Source organism: Xiphophorus maculatus, chromosome 15 (assembly GCF_002775205.1).
Source record: "Xiphophorus maculatus strain JP 163 A chromosome 15, X_maculatus-5.0-male, whole genome shotgun sequence".
NCBI classification, from domain to species: domain Eukaryota; kingdom Metazoa; phylum Chordata; class Actinopteri; order Cyprinodontiformes; family Poeciliidae; genus Xiphophorus; species Xiphophorus maculatus.
The window spans coordinates 21,496,049-21,515,132 of NC_036457.1; the positions used below are offsets into that span (position 1 = coordinate 21,496,049).

General features: G+C 41.3%; 1 protein-coding gene across 1 annotated transcript in view; it reads right to left on the minus strand.

Annotated features, from left to right (window-relative positions):
- LOC102229787 (patched domain-containing protein 1) overlaps positions 1-6,515 on the minus strand; it is a 38,895-nt gene extending 32,380 nt beyond the window's left edge. The window contains exon 1 of the mRNA XM_005809781.3: positions 5,457-6,515. Coding sequence (XP_005809838.2) covers positions 5,457-6,056 — 600 coding nt within the window. The 5' untranslated portion in view covers positions 6,057-6,515. The remainder of the gene's footprint in view (positions 1-5,456) is intronic.
- Between the last annotated feature and the right edge of the window lie 12,569 nt (positions 6,516-19,084).

Here is a 19,084-nt window from a genome sequence, read left to right on the forward strand (position 1 = left end):
GCTCATCCAACAGCCAATCAGATAAGACGTCGGCGTCTTAATCAGCGGCTGGAGCGACAAGCCCCGCCTACTTTAGAGCGACTATGTATGCAGCGTTTGGAGGAAATTGTAGGCAGAAATTTTGCACAAGGTCTATGGATTCAACACGTTAGAATGATGCAACTTTTAATGAATTTGATAAGAGCTCAGGTGGAGCCAGCAGCACAAAAACAAACCACCAGCGTCCTACCACTTCCTGTTATATTGTTTATCGTTTTCACCAGTAGTGACATTTGGTTGTTCATCATGTGACTCGTGATGCAAAAAAAGTGATTTCATTGCAGTTTTGTAAAATAAATCAAATTCACTACGGCTGAAATATCACCTCATCCTCACCCAAACTGTTCTCTTTCTAAGGTGAACACATTATACCCGCCTAGTCACGGTTCAGCATTTCATGGATTCATTCACCTATTCTCTCTATACTGTGGTTTCAGCAGAACCTGGGTGAGAACTTTTGAATTTTTTTTTAACAATAATTGTTAAAAAAATAATAATTTTAAGCTATATTATACCAGTTTGTTTTAGCTCTTTCAGCTGCTGTCATTAGTCAATTCTCAAACGTTTAGTCTTAGTAAACGGACTGAACTTATATAGCGTTTTTCCAGTCATTTTGACCACTCAAAGCACTTTCCACTAGAGTCACATTCACAAACATACACTGATCAGTAGGCAATTTGGGGTTAAGTGCCAGGAGGAAGCTGGAATTGAACCTACAACCTTCCGATCGCAAGGCGACTACTCTACCATAGAGCCACAGAATGCAGAATGGTTTTTGGGGGTGGGGGAGTTTGTTTGTTTGGTTAAGAGTTAAACTATAATTAATTTGTTTGGTATTTTTTTATAGTTTTGAGTATGATTCTGAGTTAACTGTTGACACTGATTTAATGATCTTTTTTTTTTTAAAGTTAAAGTATACCATGGCAGCCATATGAACTTCTGTGCAAACATTTCAGCTCAAAGCTGAACATGACGCTCGGCAGTCGCAGTGACTTCACAACCTCTGCCATCACACACACTGTGTGAAAATGCCCAGTCACACCGACTAAATCACACGGCTCGGTGTGTGAACAATTTTCAATGGAGAACACTTTCTGTCATCTCACACACTCGGCACCAAGATCAAATTCCCACTGTACTCGGACTCTCTCGCTCGCGAATGTTCCGAAATGGCAAAACACCACTTGGGCTGAGACATTTTAGAGATAATAGCGTGTTGTGATCTGAGTTGCTCTGAGTTTTCCATTAGCGCAAGAGGACAGAGAGACAAACAGGATTTACAGAACGGCAAATGAAGACGTGCCGGTCGGCGCCTCTTTTTTCAGTGGAAACACAAAAAAAACGTCAGGCTTCAAAGGGAGCGGATTTAATAACAGCAGCAAGCAGGAGTGACGAGGTACCCAACACTGTTCTGGATGTCAGCTATGTGGAATGGACATATGATTGAATTAAACTGACTTTTCTGTAAAGTGCCTAGAAATTATATGTTGTGAATTGATGCTAAAGAAATAAGCTGAACTGAAAGGATACATGAAATTAAACAGGCTAATGAAGATCCAAAGTAAATTATCTCTAGCATTTGAACAAAAAAATGCCTAGTTTGCATGGCAACATTTTTATGTCGACTTTTGTCCCCATTTCCCTCTTCTGACAATCTTAATGACGCCCCGATTATCAAGATGGCTCTAAAGAGAACCTTAACAGGTTTTCCTTCCGTGTGATTTGTGTTATCGAGGTTATTCAACGTGTTGGATTGTTTTGTAGTGTTCCACGAAGTCAAACGAGAGCGCAGCCTGTCGAATGTGACGTTGAGTCGATCAGAACGCGAGGTGGCGGAAACACGAAGGCGAATCTAAAATACAAGAGACAAAACAAACTGCCATGGCGCACCAGAATGTCTGGTGAAACATCTTTCTATTGTTTTTTTCTCTGTAACAAATATTCTGCACTCTATTGCCGTTGCTTCTTCCCAGTCGGCCATTGTGAACTGTCGTTTGATCGAGAGGTTTCATGAGATTTCCCGTCTGACATCTGAATGTTTGAGTGTGTGTGTGTGGTGTGTTGTTCCTGTCATGTGGCTCAGCATTACACAGTGTATGACCAAACCTACGATTTCCTTTTTTTTGTGTGTCGTGTGGTCTCTGGGGTTTTGAAAACCGGCAGACAAATTTTTAAATCTTGCCATGTGAACCAGGCGAGAGAATGTCAGCAAAAGTCCTAGGATGGACGGACGGACGGACGGATGCTCATTGAGCTATCACAACCCAAATGTCCAAGAGTGGTAGACTGCTAGCCTGGCCGTCACCTTTCTGCACAATTCCGTTCAATTCTCATCTCCCTTCAGTTCTCCGTCTGGGATTTCTCCCATTGTACCAGATTTCTCTGGTAGAATTTCAACCGGGTCAATCAGTGCACAGAAGGAGAAGTTGTAAACGATGACTTTGATTTGCTTTAGAATTGTAGTCTGTCAGTAGTTTTAGCGATGACAGCAGAGGAAGTGAAGGAAGCCGTTCAGTGCCTCCATATACTGAATTAACACTGACAGCCATCTTGTTCGGCTGGATTCTTCTCTCTCTCAGTCTGACGGTTGTTTTCAGAGCAGGTCATTCCCAGTAAGCTTCACAGTGTTGCATTGGTGCATGAAATACATTACTGACAAACTTTGTTACCTCATTTAGTAACTTTTTAGACAAAAAAGAAACATTTGTGTTGGCTAAAATCGGAATCGGCAGGTCAGACTTTTTAAAGATCAGTGATCGGCCAGAAAACTGTAACAGATGCATCCCAAGTTAAATTAATGCAATAGAATCATATGCCAATATTATCGAATGACAGCTTATTTTTTTTTTGTTTACCATGACTGAACTGATGTTATGTAATCTGACCAATCTGGATTCAAATCTGGGTTAAATGTAAAACAAAAACAAAAAGCATAAGACACATTATAAGACTACACACCATGAACAACTGTACTATCTTAATCTAATTCATCTAATTACAGTAATCCAATTACTCTTGTCATGCGTGTGCAGTTGAATTAGATGAAAAATAACTCAATTAAAAGTATCTCCATCACCTCAGTGTGGGGAGAGCTTGGAATAATTAATGTGTCTGTTCTGGAACATGGGAATATTTCCAGCTTATTTTACCCCCAAATATTGGAGGAAAAAAAAGCTATAAAACTGCTACTGTAGGTTCCATGCTGTTTCGTTGAGATGCTTGTAAATTGTAAGAAAGATTATTATTACTGTTGATAAGCTGTCCCTCCATTTTGATGGGACTGTAAATACTAAGATAAAGCCTCAGTGATTATTTACATACATAGTACAAAATACCAGCTGTTTACATGTAATATAAGCATTTTCATAAAGAATAACACTAAAAAGTGTAAGAACAATTCTTTTTTTAATAAAAGTAACTATTTTTGCCTTTTGGTAGCAAACTAAGAGCTTCTTTTAAGTCATTTTCTACAAAACATTTTACGCTCCATTGAAAATTTGTGTTCATTTCCTTTGGTGTGAAAGTTTGATTTTCACTATTTGGAAACCTAAAAACAAAATTAAAACTCAATTTTTAGTAATCTGAGCTAAATATGTGAATTTGTTTTGTTTAGCTAAACAAATTTTGTTCAGCTGGACCAAAGGCAAAAATGTCTGTCCCGTGTGTGAAGGTCGCTAGGCCAATGTTTTATGTTTTTATGGAAAAATGTGAACAATATGGTGGGATAAACACATCAGTGGTTAATGAGTTACTTTAGTAATAGGTTACAATATGTACAAATGAATAACATACAGTCACAAACTGAAACTGTAAAACATGGTGTTCCTCAAGGCTCAGTCCTAAAACCTAAAATGTTTACTCTCAATTTAAATATTTTTATAGCATCAAGCATTTGGAAATGTATGTTTGCTGATCTCTGCAAAGAATATGGATGAACTAATACAGATAAGAGAAAAATGAACCTGCTGGGTTTAAAAGTGGTTTGATTATAATAATTTATCCTTACATTAAAAATACAGATACATTTCCTGAATTTATATTTTCTATAATAATATGAAGCTACATATAAATGGAGTTTAAACTGACAATGTTCATAAAAATAAATTTTATGTACAATTCTGGACAACAGACTTAGTTGAAAGCCTCACATTGAATATATTAGAAATTAAATAGCAAAAACTACTGGAGTACTGTTTAAAATGAAATATTTATTAAATGAAGCCTTGTATGTTATATACTCCTACTTGGTTATGCACTATTTGCCATATTGCTCATGCAAATAAAACAACTATTGACATACTAAAGTTAGTCCAAAACCTATTAGAATTATTAATAAAGTCCTGAACTAACTGACCAACCTTTCACTCAAAGTAACGCTTCGAAATGGAAAGACGTATAAAACACTGTGCATAATGTATAAATCATTGAACAAATCAGTAATTATTTAAGCTCACTAAATATAACTTATGAGGTTTGTTAACATTTTAACCTGCTAGAAAGAAAAGTAAAGAAAAAACTAGATGTGTTTTAGTAATCAGTGTGAAACTATGGAACTATGAGCTTTTTTTTTGGGTGAGCCTTAAAACGACACATTATAAAAGCTTATACTGTTATGTACATGTATATGAATTGTGTAACCATGTACGCCATGTGTGCAGATTGTTCCTTTTCTGATAAATTACTGGATCATGAAAAAAAAAAGCATTTCGTTTTGTTTTGTTTCTGAAAAATAATCTGAATTATTCTACATTATTTAAAGAAACCCCCCCCCCCAAAAAAAAAAACAATGCGGGGTTCGCGCTGCACTGCCGACTCCTGAATGAGCTGCACATTGTGCAGGACTTTCAGGGCGAAAAGCCTCAAATCTGGTCATCAGGCACCGGAGGCACGCGCCGGCCTGCCCGCTCTGGATGTTCACCTGTAAGCCCGGCGTGGAGCGATGCAGCTGCGTGTGTGCAGCGCAAACCCAGCAGCAGAGCTGGGAGGGAAAAAAGCAGGAGGGAGACACTGCATCAAAAAGAGGGAGAGGGGCGGGGGGAGGGAAACGAGGATATCCCTATGCGTGTGTGCGTGCGTGCGTGTGTGTGCGTGTGTGTGTGTGTGTGTGTGTGTGTGTGTGTGTGTGTGTGTGTGTGTGTGTGTGTGTGCGTGTGCGTGTGCGTGTGTGTGAGGAGAGACATGCAGCCGATCAATTCACCTGCAGAGCCTGCGACCAGCCGGCTGCTCTGCTCTGCTCTGCGCTGCACAGAGGCTTCCCTCGCCGATGACAAATGCAGCAATCTGCAGAAGGCGCCCCACGCGCGCCGCATTCCGTTTCATTCAGAAATTAGAGCGCGCGCGCGCGTGCTCAGACAGAGCTGGCCAAGCTGCAACACGGCGGCGTGCACGCGCGGCCCCGGCCGGCAGCAAGCGCTCACCTTTAGAGTGGTGTTGGGGTAGCTGAGCGGCACCTTGTGGAAGCTGCTGTTGGACAGCACAGCCTGCTGGATGTCCTGGAACACGGTGACGATGTCATCCAGGAGGCAGCGCCGGTCCCCGTGGCTCAGCACGCACAGGTGCGCGAACGTGTAGTTGAAGCCCTTGTAGGCGACGCGCAGCTCCAGCACCTGCCGGTGGACCTGCAGGACCTGGTCGGCCAGCTCCAGGATGTTGCCGCCGGACCTGGCCAGCAGGATGAGCCGGCCGTATCTGCCGGGCGTGTGCAGATCCGAGTACAGCTTGTGCTTGGACTGGTCGATGGAGAACAGGCTGTTGGCGAGGCTGCGCTCGATCTTGGCCAGGCTGTGAGTCGGGGCGACCAGCACCTCCAGGTCCCGCTCGGGCTTGAAGCGGCTGAGCACTGTGGAGCCGAAGATGATGGTGAGCACCGCGGGGACGGTGAGGAAGAAGACGGGGTGCCTGCTGACGAACAAGCCGAGCCAGTAGAAGGAAGCCCTGAGCCCTCTGTGTATCACTTGCCGCAGCATCCTCCACAGAATCCGGCTCGCAGATGCCCCGTCTCCTCCGATGAAGCACATGTGACATCAGACTCCTGTTTTCTTCTGCTCCCCCCAAGCCCCCCTCCACCCACTCCTCCGACTCCGACTCTTGTGCCTGGTGGTACAAGAATTACCACCAGGCTATACGACGGACGTTCGCGCGCGCGAGCACGCTCACGCGCACACACAACACCTGGAAGAAAAAAAAAAAGGCAAAAAAAAAAAGCAGCACTGCAGCAATGCGGCCGGCCAGACGGGCGGACGCGCTACGGACAGGCGGCCAGTTAGAGGAGCAGCATCTCGCCGCGTCAAGGCGATCCGAGTCGAGCCGAGCTCAGGCCATTCCGCCTCCCGGTCTGCTCCGCTGCACTCCGGCTGCAGTGGCAGCGACGAGCCGCGGCGGTGCGGTGTGCATGTGCGCCTCTCCTGTCTGCCTGCACAGACCCTCACAGCGGCGGCGGCGGCGGGCGCCTGATTTATGTACATAACGGGGAAGCATGTGGCTGAGGGTGGGGAGGAGTTAGGGGAAGGGGTGTTTGGGTGGAGGGAGGTGGGAACTGGGGGATTTGGGGGAGGGGGGCAGGAGAGGGTGCAGCGATGTTGCCTGGTTATTTTAGGAACATAGGAGGCAACATGAGAGTTGTAAACGCTCCTGCAGGTGGCTGACTGACCACCAGCGCTGGCAGGAATGAGTCAGTGTTGCCTTCATGAATGGGGGAAACCCAGCTTGTGCTGCCTCTGCACGCCAGAGGAGGACTGGGGGGGGGGGGGGGTTCAAGGAAGCAAGACCCACCTGATTACATTCAGGAGAATAAGAACCCCTGGGTTCAGAACCCATCTGCGTTCCCATGAAGCATAGAACTGCGCAAATTGAAATGAATAAACACGTCAATTACGAAAAAAAGAAAAATCACGTTTTTCAGGAAAATGTTTTTGCGCTAGCATGGTTTTTCAGCCCTGCGGAAATAGACGTGTTACACAAAAACTGCAATGGAAACAGGTTTTTTTTCCCGCATCACAGTCAAGTGATCAACAACAAACAAACGTTTTCATGCGTGATTTCAATTTTTTTTTCTCATTTCATGGGAACACCGCAGTTGCAAAATTGTGTTTTTTCACCATTTTTCACACATTTGTCATGAAAACGCAGCTACTTATAGGCATATCTACATAGATTGCCCCATGTTGTTCCCAAAAACTTCACAGTTTATAAATATTTAAGTGCTGTTTATTTAAATTAATTAAAAAAAATCCAACAACATTTAAGAAAATTGCCACATGTGGAATGAGCCCATGAGCTTAATATGAGTTGCAATGTTAGTAAATCCAAAACTTGAGCCCTGGGCTACTGCCCCTTTAAGTTCTTCCTGAAGTCTGTCCCAACTCATATGAACTTCCACCCCTAAACTTTTTGGAGTTAGTGTCCTAGATCAATCCAAGATTAAATTTTATCCCACTTTAAAAAAAAAACATCTCTATAAAATTCAACTGTTTAGAACAAAAATAGGAACTCACTGTTACATAGCAGAATATTTGACAATCCAGTTCAGAACATTTAAGAGATGTTGCATGTAATGCTTATGATATGGAGTTCAAATTTATAAATCATCTCGCCCTTTTCAACTCTTTTTGAGGCTATGCAGTTCCTCCATGATGTTGCAATGATTTTTGTGATTCTTGCTGAAGGTTGAGGTAATAGAGGTAATATCAATACCACGTTGGTATCAGTAACAGATCAATACTAGCACGGAAAGATCAATGCTTTAGTTTCAGATTCCCTCTTGAAATTTCAACCCAATACCTCAAAAATTATTTTTGTTTTTATTTGTTTACAAATGGATTTTTTCTGTACTATATTTAGGAAAAAAGCACAAAAAAGTTTTATTTTTCTACTGTAAAGTATTTATAAAAACCTTTGTCTAAATTCTATCCTTGGTTTTTAACAAAAAATAATTCAAACAAAACACCTAAAGGTCAGATGTTTGATGCTATATCAAATATAAATAAAAAGCATCGGCATCCGTATCAATATTGGTGATACTGGCCCGACATTTAACTGGTATCGGATCGCACACCTCTGATTGTTGTGGAGTAAAATTGCTGATTTTGTGGCATCCTTTTTCAACAATTTTGCAGTCAAAGTTGCAAAAAAAATTTAGCCTTCACTTTATCCATAACTTGATCTTACTAATGGTTCTCTTTTGGCGGCACATAACCTTCCTAACAAATAAATTAGATTTTTTAGTGCAAATAACATTTTCAAGTACCTTTCTGAAATTGCAGTCTTCATATGAGGCAAATCATTTTTCTATATTCAGTGGCTTTATATATTAACGAGGCTTTATATGTCGCTGTATTGAAGCAGCTCCGTTATGTTATTGTTGTTTTTGTCGACTTTTGTTCATAATTATTCTTTTTTGGCTGAGGTGTTGCATGTTTGGACAACTACGCCCTCTGGCTTTGGTTGCTGTGTAACAAGAACCGTAGCAACAAGATGTTATTTTTCCCACTGGGAGCTGCTGAATATCATCTCTAAAGCGCAAGTAATGCCTGAACTTTGAACCCAAGTTGAACAGCAGGCTTTCTGGACGCAGAGAGAAGGACAACAATAGTCTTCCATCAGAGGGCTCTTTATATTCTTTGTAAGACTGACCGCTACTGGAGACCCTGGCTGCCCAAAGCAACAGCACCTACAACGAATATTGTAGGCAATCAGGGTCCTACTGCACTCTTGCTAATTGCCAATTAAGTTTTTCACTGTTTCTGCCCATACTGCCATAATAAGCCATAGACATCACATCTGCATTCAGATGTTTCTTCACAATCTATGAAATTTGTGGAAATGTGGGTCTATTGTGTAGTTTTCTGTAAGGAATTAACAGGATTTATCCCTCTGCATGTGTGTGTGCGTGTGTGTGTGTGTGTGTGCCTATGTTTTGTCTTGGGTCTGTGTCACTTTATAAAAGTGATTTTCCGCTTGAGTGCTTGTTTCCCAAATGCTGGTGTTGTCCTGTAATCCTGCAGGGTCCTCCAAAGGTGTCACATCCTCGTTGCTAATCAGAGCCATGCATCAGCACCTTCGTAAACACACACACACACGCACACACACACTGCTCACAAGACAGACTCTACACTGTGATTTTTAAATGCAGTTTTATACACTAGCTAGCAGACACACTAAAACATGCCCCATTTGCTGAACACATCATCAAATCTGTTTTTCACTCCTTGGCTCAACAAACGTTTTCATTGTGAGAGTTCATCTAACAGTGAAATGTTCTGATAACATTACTTACACTGAAGGCATATTATGACGATACTAAACTGATGAACTGTCGCTCACCTCAGCATGCCAAATGCTGGCTGATTTGCTGTTATTAACAACGTATTGGGCCAGCGTTCCTAAAAATGTGATAAGAAATTCAGGGAAGGTGAATAATAGTAGCTGTGTTTCCATTCACCATAAAATTGCACAAACTGGAATCAGAAAAATAAATTTGCTTAATGGAAACGCAACAATTTTGAACAAAACGGCCATTTTGAGCTATGATAAGGTGTTTTTTTGACTATCTAAATTAATGTACTTCATAAAACTGCAATGGAGATTCAGTCATGTGATCAACAACCAGATTTTACAACTAGTGGAAAAGATGAAGAAGACAACAGGTAGTGGTAGGAGGATGATGACGCAACTTTTTAATGATTTATCTCGTGAACAATTATATTTACACTTTTTATTTAATGGAAACACAACAGTTGGGAAATTGTAGGGGGTTTCCTTTCAACATTAGCAGAATATTGAACAAATTTTGCGCAAATTTGTAATGGAAACGCTAATGGAAATCTCTTCACAACAGCAACTGATAGTGGGATGTAATATTTTTGGCAACATTTAACATTTTGTCAACAAAATTGATATGTTGAATCAACTTTGCTGGGGAGCATGGACAAGTGTAGTTAGATATCCCCCAAATTATGATCACTCACCCAGGGGCATGTCTAGATTTTTTTTCCTTGTGGGGGCCAAGCAGGAGCACAGACTGTAGATGGATGACACACAAAAATTGCAATGTCATCTACATGTACTGCAGTCTGAGATTACAATGAATAGTTGGCCAAAACTATTTAGCAAAACAAAACATGGATCTGTTTAGCATGTGAATACCTCTGTTTTCGGAATTGAGGTATTCCCAAAATATCTCTAAATAACTAGTCACACGATTATCCTGTTTCACCTAGCTCAGCTTAGCAGCACACAACTCTGTTTTTAGTGTTGTCATGCTAATTGAACGTATCAAATTACAGTTAAAAGTATTGAGCTAATTTTCCCCATTTCTCATTCATGAAGTTATTTTTGTGCAGTAATTTGAGTTTGTTTTTCCTTATTAATATTAAACATCATATACAATAACCTGCCAATGGAACTAGAGATGGAAAAAAGCCACTTGGCTATAATCTCATGCATTGTGTGGCCACACTGCTGAGCTGGGCAACCCGGTCATACTTTTAAAAAATAGCATAGAGAGGGGTACATATTCTCGAAATGAATGGTTGGATTTCTTTAACAATGACACGGGAAATAAAATCCAAAAACCAAAATAATTTTCCTCTATTTGCTTCTTCCACCTGGAGGAAACAAATAGAGACTTCTCAAGATTCCAGGATCCCCATTTAAAGCGGCCAACAATTACGCATTGCAACTCCTTGCTGCCTCACAGCTCCCTAAAGTTGCTTCCTGCCACTTTAAGCTGTGGAATAATTATATCCTTGTGATTCCAGAATCAAAGAGAACACATGTGCTGGTTTCCTGAAAATAGCTGGCAGCCGGCACAAAGAGCATCACAGAAGTGTCATCCATCCCGATTCCCAAAATACCTCTAAATAACGAGGCTTTATGATTCTATTCCTGTCTGCGCTCCATCAGCAACGCAGGCAAGAAGTGACAGCTAATGAATGCCTTCTCCGCTCTTCATGGCAGCACATCTAAAACCGCTGAGTCCGCACAATGCGAGACCTCCTGCTGCACATATCAGGTGTTGTCATTTGGTTTGACACAAGAAAGACTCAGTCGATCTGCACTGCAACGCGTGCCGCCATGCAAGGTCCACCCAATTATGTCAAGAACAGAAACTCAGATGTTTTGTCACCGAATTCTTTCCTTCTGCTCCCTTCACCTTCTGTTCTCATTAACTATTCATCTTGAGTAAGTTTCATCTGGTTGGAGCTAAAAATAGCTGCCTCCAGGATGATTCTCTCTCCAGAAATCTGAATAAGACAAAACTATTTCATCTTGCCTTGTAGCGTGACTTTGCTTAAAAGAATTAAGTCTACAGGCTTTGCCTAATGAGGACAGCTCTGATTGAACCTACTTGTCCTCCACTGCTCCCTCCAGACCGGACTCTAATGGATCCTCTACTGGTCATGGTAAGCCCACTTCACCCAAATTGGGGGTGATTAAGTGGCAGTCGTAGCGCTCTGTTGAAATCATCCCTGATTGTCCTGAAAGCGTCATGGAGCACTACAAGCACCTTCTTTCTTTTCTGCTCTGTTAATCTTTATGATTAATGGGCTTCACTTGAGGTAAATATACCGCAGACATGTTTACGGTAGACTTAAGAAACTGCAAAACAAGCCAAACTTTCAGGAATGTGAAACAAAATTATTGATCCGAAATTGATACGGACTTGGCATCGATATTATCAATATTTTGGATAGATCCGCCCAACTCAGCTTGAGATCAAATTACCTCGATCTGATTAGCCAGAATTGTACCAGAATGAAGAAGCAAACCAAAGAAGGAATAAAAGCAAAATGACTTCTGTCTCTAACTGATTTCATAAGTATTGTTGTCCCAGTTTCATCACTGCTCTGTGATGAGCAGTTCTTCCTTTAGGAAGAACATAAAATTCTTCTCACAGTGGAACTAGCCTCTATTAATCGTTTCGTACGTTGAGGGTTTTCAGCTTCATAGAACATACATCATCTGTGTCTCGCCACCTAAGCAGCATTAAGCTACAGGTTCATTTTCCACCAGTTCATTACTGGTTCCTAACAGTCGCTCTGTCAGTCCTGAAATGAAAGGCCTGTGGCTGCTTTTTTTCACACACTCATGCTGGTAAACCTGCAAACACAGGCCATAAAAACCTCCCACTACCTGCCGGGGTCTCTGCCCGTTACATGGCACACTCTAATCTGACACAGCATCTTTTTTAATTGTCCTTTTTTACATGGTCTCCATTCAGCCAGGGTACATCGAGAAGGCGGGTTTGTGGACTCATTTTCTCGTCATTCACTTCCTGGTTTCACTACCCCGCAGGTTTACTGTCCCTGGCTACCGGGCAACCACGCCGCAGCAGTTTAAGGTTCAGTGGCTTCCTCAAAGCCTGGTAAGTGGTGCAGGGAGAATTATACCCCCATACCTCATTAACCCCCAGTTCCCTAGTCAGGGCAGGGAGTTAAACTACAGCCATAATTCAGCAGCTTTATCCTCCAGGCAACTGCATTGCCACAAGTTTAGCTCTGCTGCTTTTGCGTTATTAGCGGTGATTACATATTTCAAACGTCGTCCACACCAGAAGTGGTATCTTCCGTAACGGCCATGTTTTGGATTTCTAAACATTTACAGCAAATTACGACGTTTCCCCTTTGAAATTTTCCGTCTGTTTTTGCTTTTCTGAATCTTCTAAATGCTTTAAAAAGCTGTTTTTAAATGTTTACAGTCCTGAAACAGCAGCTCAGCTTCAGCAGTGGCACAAGCGGTTTAAAAAGGAAATGGACTGAACTTGTGTAAATTTGACTAACACTGACTTCATATTGAAGCAAAGAACGCACACTCATTCACACACCAATTTTTTAATTATTGAACAAATTGGGATTCAGTGTTTCGCTAACACCACTATAGCTGTGTTTCCATTGCAAATGTGCAAAACACTTTGTCAACATTCCACTAATAAATAAAAAACACAAATTCGCAATTCTGATGCTTCCATTAAATAACAAAAGAAATTAAAGTCACAAGTGAATAAGTTAGTTCATATGATAAGTTATTTTAAAACATGAGGCGCTGTCAACTTCCTGCCACTTCCTGTCATCTTCTTCTTTGAATTTTCTGGCAGTGGCAACATCCAGCTGTTGATCACATGACTTCTCTGATGCAAAAACGTGTTTCCTATTTCTGTGATTTTGATATGGACAAAAAAAACCCATCTCATCCTTGCGCTAATTGCCGTGTTTCAATTAAGTGAATTTATTTTCAAAATGTCAAAACGCAGTTATTGACAAGAGATGGAGAAAGCTCGAAACAAACTAGTGTTTTAATTAAACTCTCTTATTTCTCTGTGTATGTTTAACAAGATGCTAAAGATCTGATATAAAACTCTCTCCTATTCTTGTCCCATTTTCCTGCAGTGTGTGTGCGTGTGCAGGGGTGTGTTCGCATGCGTTTGTTTGTAATACCTTGTGGGTACCATTTTCCTGACACATACTATGTTGTGGGGACCCACTGCTTTTTGTGGGGACCGACGCCTGGTCCCCACAAAGGGAAACACTGTTTTTGGTTCTGGGGTTACATTTAGGACTGAGGTGTGAATTGAGTTTCAGATAGGGTTATGTCATGATTCCAGCCCTTCATCTCTACCTTAACTGTGCTGATTACTCATTACCCTCACCAGCTCAGTGAGAGATCGTCTGTTGCCGCTGTCACAGCTGTCACGTCTTGTCTCATGTTCCAAAGCGTTTTCTGATCCTGCCTGTTTTTTGACCACAGATCTTTGCCTAATCCTTCTGCTGTTGGAAGTCCTGTTGATGAACCCTGCCTGTTTCTGACCCTGCTTCCTGCCTTCTGGTTACTGGATTTTCATTGCCTGAGACCCTCCCATGCGTGACCCCGGACTGTTTCACGACTCAGCCTCTGATTGGTGAATTTTGTCCCTGTCTTCTGTTTGTCCCCTGAGCTCTCCCCCCTCCGCCCCCCGGATCTCCCATTGTCCACTCACCCAACCCTCCCCTGGCTGGACTCTTGACCCCTGTGGATCCCCCATCCCTGACCCACCAGTGTGACCACACCCTTCTACATCATTATTTTTGTAATAAAACTTTTGGTGAACCGTCCTCTTGTTTTGTCTGCATTTTGGGCTCTGGATGATTTTGCTTTTAACGTTACAGGTTAGGGTTAGGTATGTAAGGTTTAGGTTGTAGAAACGTATGGAAGTCAATGGAAAGTCCCCACAAAGATAGTCATGCAAACATGAGTATATGTGTCTGGCCTTGTAAGGTTTGAGCTGCCATGCGTGAATCCCCATCAAGAGGACGGTGAGTGGACAGGCTGGGAGGGCAGAAGAAGAAATACAGCTCCAGTTGTTTGAGCCGTTTGGCTTTCTATGTCTGAACCTTTGGGATTCCTTTCAATCGCTGACCAGAACACAGCGTGGAAAGTGAGCTAGAGTTGGAAAATACAGGAAAGCACTTTCCTCAGAAATATATCGTCTCTCGTTAAACGACGGGGGGCCAGTTCTGTCTGAGCCTCATTAATCACCGGGCGCTCGTCAAGGCTGTCTCACCACCATGCAAACGCAGCGTTTCTGGATATATATGGCCCTCCAAGCTGAAGGGGATTTTTCAGCGCAACCGTCCTCCATCTTCCTCATGCCTCCCATCGGTCTTCTACAGGTTTTCTCCATCTGATCATTTGCTTTTATTTATTCTGTCCTTTGATGGACAGTATTGCCTTGTGGTGTCCTAGTGGTGCTCTATGTTGTCAGTAACTGCGTTTCCGTTAATCAGAAAATTGTGCAAATTGAAATTAAGAAAAGAAATTTGCTTAATGGAAATACGTCAACATAAAAAAACCCTCGCATTTTCGATAAAAAGTTGTTCAAATAGAACGAGGTGGTTCTCATGTAACTGTTTTCATCCGCTGCCGTAATTTTTAATGACTTATCGCATAAATAAGATTATTTGTGTGATTTTATATTCATTTCTTACCTAGTTGGAACAGCTCAATTGCAAACTTGTGTTTTATTGACATTAACAGAACAGTGATATTGGTGCATTGAGAAAGAGCAAATGTTCCCATTGCAGGTTAGAGAAACATCTATTTACATACAATCGAAAAAACACCTATCCTAGTGCAAAACTTTTTTTAGCAAAAAATCTTTTTTTTAATTGCTGTGTTTCCGGAAAATGTGTCTGTGAACCATGTGACCTTCAAACTGGACTCAGTTCTATCAGGAGAAACGGGCCAAACATCCAACAAACTACTGTAGTTTTTAACCCAAGTTATAGCAATTATACTAGCTAAGAAACTGAGGTAGACTTCAAAATTTTTGATTATTCTGATATAAAAAAAATAATACTTTAATGAGCTAAAAACAAGAAGAACTTAGCTTAACAGTGAGAAACAATCTATGTCCTTCTGTAACGCCTCTTGGTTTCAAATCAGAAGACGGTAAGAACCTTTTTTTGGAGGTTATTGTTCCTCTTTAACAACTTACCTGAGCCCAGCACACACACATTTACACGCCTACGCATGCGCACGCACTCACCTATCAAACACATGCACAATTAAAAAGCTAATGAAAAGCTAAAATCAAAAGTCCTTCCCCTAATTGCTCAACACATTATGCTAAAAATGACTGAAACAAATTATGGCTGTCTAAATAAATGACTTTAGGAACGCTCCCTCTAATCTTCCACAGCTGCACACTTTTCATGGTTTTCATCAGTCTGGGTCATAGAGCTGGGTGGCTTTGACTAAAATGCAGCCATACTGTTCATTATTTAGTTAATATTTAGTTCAAAAGTGTCTTATGGAAACTACAAAGCACAAAAAACTATACGGGAGATCTGGAGGTATTTCAGTAGTTTGTCTTTGATGAAACGTAATGCAGATGATGGAAACATTGGAAGGAAAACTTAAAGCTTTCCAAGTGTAAACACGTAAAACGTGTCCCATTATATTCTCTTCATGTATTTTCTGCTGCATTCTAGGAACAAGAGTTTTCAAACCAATCTAGTCCAATGTTCAAAATGTATTTTCCCCTTAATAACTCATGGATCAACTGTGATTGTTTTTTATTCTTAATTTTTTTTAATTTTTACTGCTTTCACAGTAAAAATACTGACTTTTAATCCCAGAAGATTAAAGTCAGAATTCTTTTTTCATTGTGGCCCTAATCCTCTTCCACAGATAAGGTTAACCTCGCCAACTAAATGTGATCAGTGCTAATTTCTACATCCATTTGAAGGGGCAGCTTTTCTTCATTCAAAGCTGCATTTCCACCTATTCCATGAAAGATACAACATCTGGTGAAACGTGCTAAACATCTTGACAATGAAAAGAAAACTTGTATATGTCTGAACGACTGCTGCAGTCCTCAGGACCGCTTCATGCTTCAGGCTCATCATCAAACTTCTGGAGTTTCAAACAGGCTGAACATGCAGGAAACTCCTCAAACGCCTGGAAAAAAGAAAACATTTTTGTTTCGTCAAACACATTTGTTTGAGATGAGGCTCAGCTATAAATAGAAGCAGTTTAAAGTTTTTGTCGGCATTGTATCAGAGTGACTTTGCTCTTCCGTTTGCCGCCAGCTGCGAGATCAATAACTCTCCCGTAAACCAGCCGCCACGTTAGCGCAGCGTCTCCTTCAGCCTTTGCGTGGTTTCGGGTCTTTGGCTGAGTTTTTCTGACGTCTTCCTGCTCCGCATGCTCAGCCGACGCCGTCTTAATTGCGAGGCGGCGCCGAGGCACAGCTGTTGAAATAGTCAGAAGCTTTATTTTTTATTAGAGTGAACATGAAACTGAAGCAAAGTGGGTGAAGGCAGCTTTGATGAAAGAACTGGATGGGGAACTAATCATGTCTTATTTCACTAATGATGCTCTTCATCAGTTCAAAGTGGGGCGGGCGGCATCTGGGAATGAAGAGGAAAAATAAGGAATCGGAGGTAAAGCTCTGGAATGAGGTCACCTTTAAGTTAGTTATCCCTGACTTGTAGTTTTGTAGTTGCAGTTCCACTATGACTTCCTCCCTGTTCCACTGAAACAGTGCCGTGTTCCTGACATTCTGGCCTCTTCATTTGGGTCGAGTCAGCTTTGGCAGCAGTCACTGGCAGAAATTAAATCAGAGGTTTCCAGACCCTGTAAGGAGGAAAAAAAAGCAAGCTTATTTTTTACTGTCCAACGTTAAATCCAACAAAACCTTTTCCGTTTTAGGCCTTCCTTTTCCATAAAATGGAAACGAGAGCGTTGCTTTGAAGATGACTGTGTTGCTGTTTTCTCTCGGACATTTTGTCTCTGCAAAAAAACTTGTTTTTTATAGTTACAGCCATCAGTCAATTCTGAACCATCTTAATCCAGAGCAGCAGCATCCTGGACAAGCTAACACTAAAACACACACACACACACACACACACGCCCACACACACACACACACACACACCCACACACACACACACACACACAGGTGTTTGGATTCAGGTGTTTTTCAGTTGGACTAGGTCTTGTATTATTAACTTGTATAGTTTTCAGTCGTTACATCCAATATTTATGTTGTTTAGCTTCTTGATTCTGTTTTTTTCCTCTCTTTCTGCAGGTGTATTAGCAGACTGCTAGCGTGTTGTCATGTATTCTCTCCATCTTTCTTTACTTTCAAGTTTTTCCCTGCCAATTCTCTCCGTCGTTTCCATCTTTGTGTCCATTGCATTCAAAATGAAGCTGATGCAATTTCTAGTAGTTTTTCTTTTTAAGTATCTATACTTACACATAATTACACAGAAGTGTTATAGCAAAAGCCGTTGTGAAAGTAAACGTGTTGGGCTTCAACTGCCACCACAAAAACACCTCCATGGAAGCCAATGGTTCATGGCTGTTCAGGTTAAAAAAATGAAGAGTGCCACACTGACGAACGTTAAAAATTAACAAAGAAAAAAATGGAGGAAATCGGAGTAATATCTGATAGAACATACAGGCAACGTGGGAAACAAGGAAACAGAAATGAAAACAAACCGGAGACAACCCAACAGGAGAAATGACCGAAAGGTTAGAACACAGAAGCAACAAGGAAAAGAAATTAACACACAAAAAAATGCTTTCCAGAATCGACATGAACTGAGATATGTAGAGAAACATAACTAAACCCTGAATAAAAATATGTCTCAAATACTAGCTCTACAAGGAATCTGAAAGCTGAAAGCTAAGGAATGAACTGAAGGTTTAAAAAAAAGTCAGACAAATCCTAAAACACGGTGGAACAGTTCTTAACACATGTCAACCGACAGCAAGTACAACAAATGGCTTGGTTTAGGGGGCAGAAAGTGTTTTCATGGTGGTGTTTGGTTGCTGCCAAGCAGCCAGGAGGTCAGCTCTGAGCGAGAACCAGAGAACAGTGTGGGCAGCGACTGATTAGCACCACTGAACTCCTCTACAGCAGACTGCAGAGAGTCTCCACACACATTGCCTTGGATGCTTCTCAGTTATTTTTGGTCTGATGTTAGGTTTTTTACAGCAAAACCACATGCTGATCAACACTTCAATTCAAATACCCTTTTCACTGCTAAATTGTTGAATAAAAAGCAATATGTGCTCAAAACAAAGACCTATATATTGTTTTTAATCTGTTTTTTCAGTTTATTACTCCCTCAAATTGGTTTAAAGTACTGTTGTAAACATTTCTCTAACTCCAGATTATTCCTGGAACTTATTTGAAAAAAATGATTCTTAAAGATGTGGATGATAATGTTAGCATTGGCGACGTCGGCGCTGCTGCAACATCTTTAGCATTCAGGTGCTATTTTGGGCTTGAATAGCTTCACTGATAGGCTAACTCCATTTAGCACAACTTGAACAAAACAGCTGTCTTTTCCAGCAACCAATTAGATCGTTTTTTGAAGCAGAAATCCCCCTCCCCCCATCCCCCCGCCCCCTGTGCGTCACATTTACGGGCGTACGGGAAACAAGCAAATACAAAGGTTCTGACTCAGGACTTTTATATAAAAAAAAAATATTATGTAAATTTTTTACATAATTAAGTAATTGCGTCTTATCACATACATTGCGTGTAATTAATTAATTG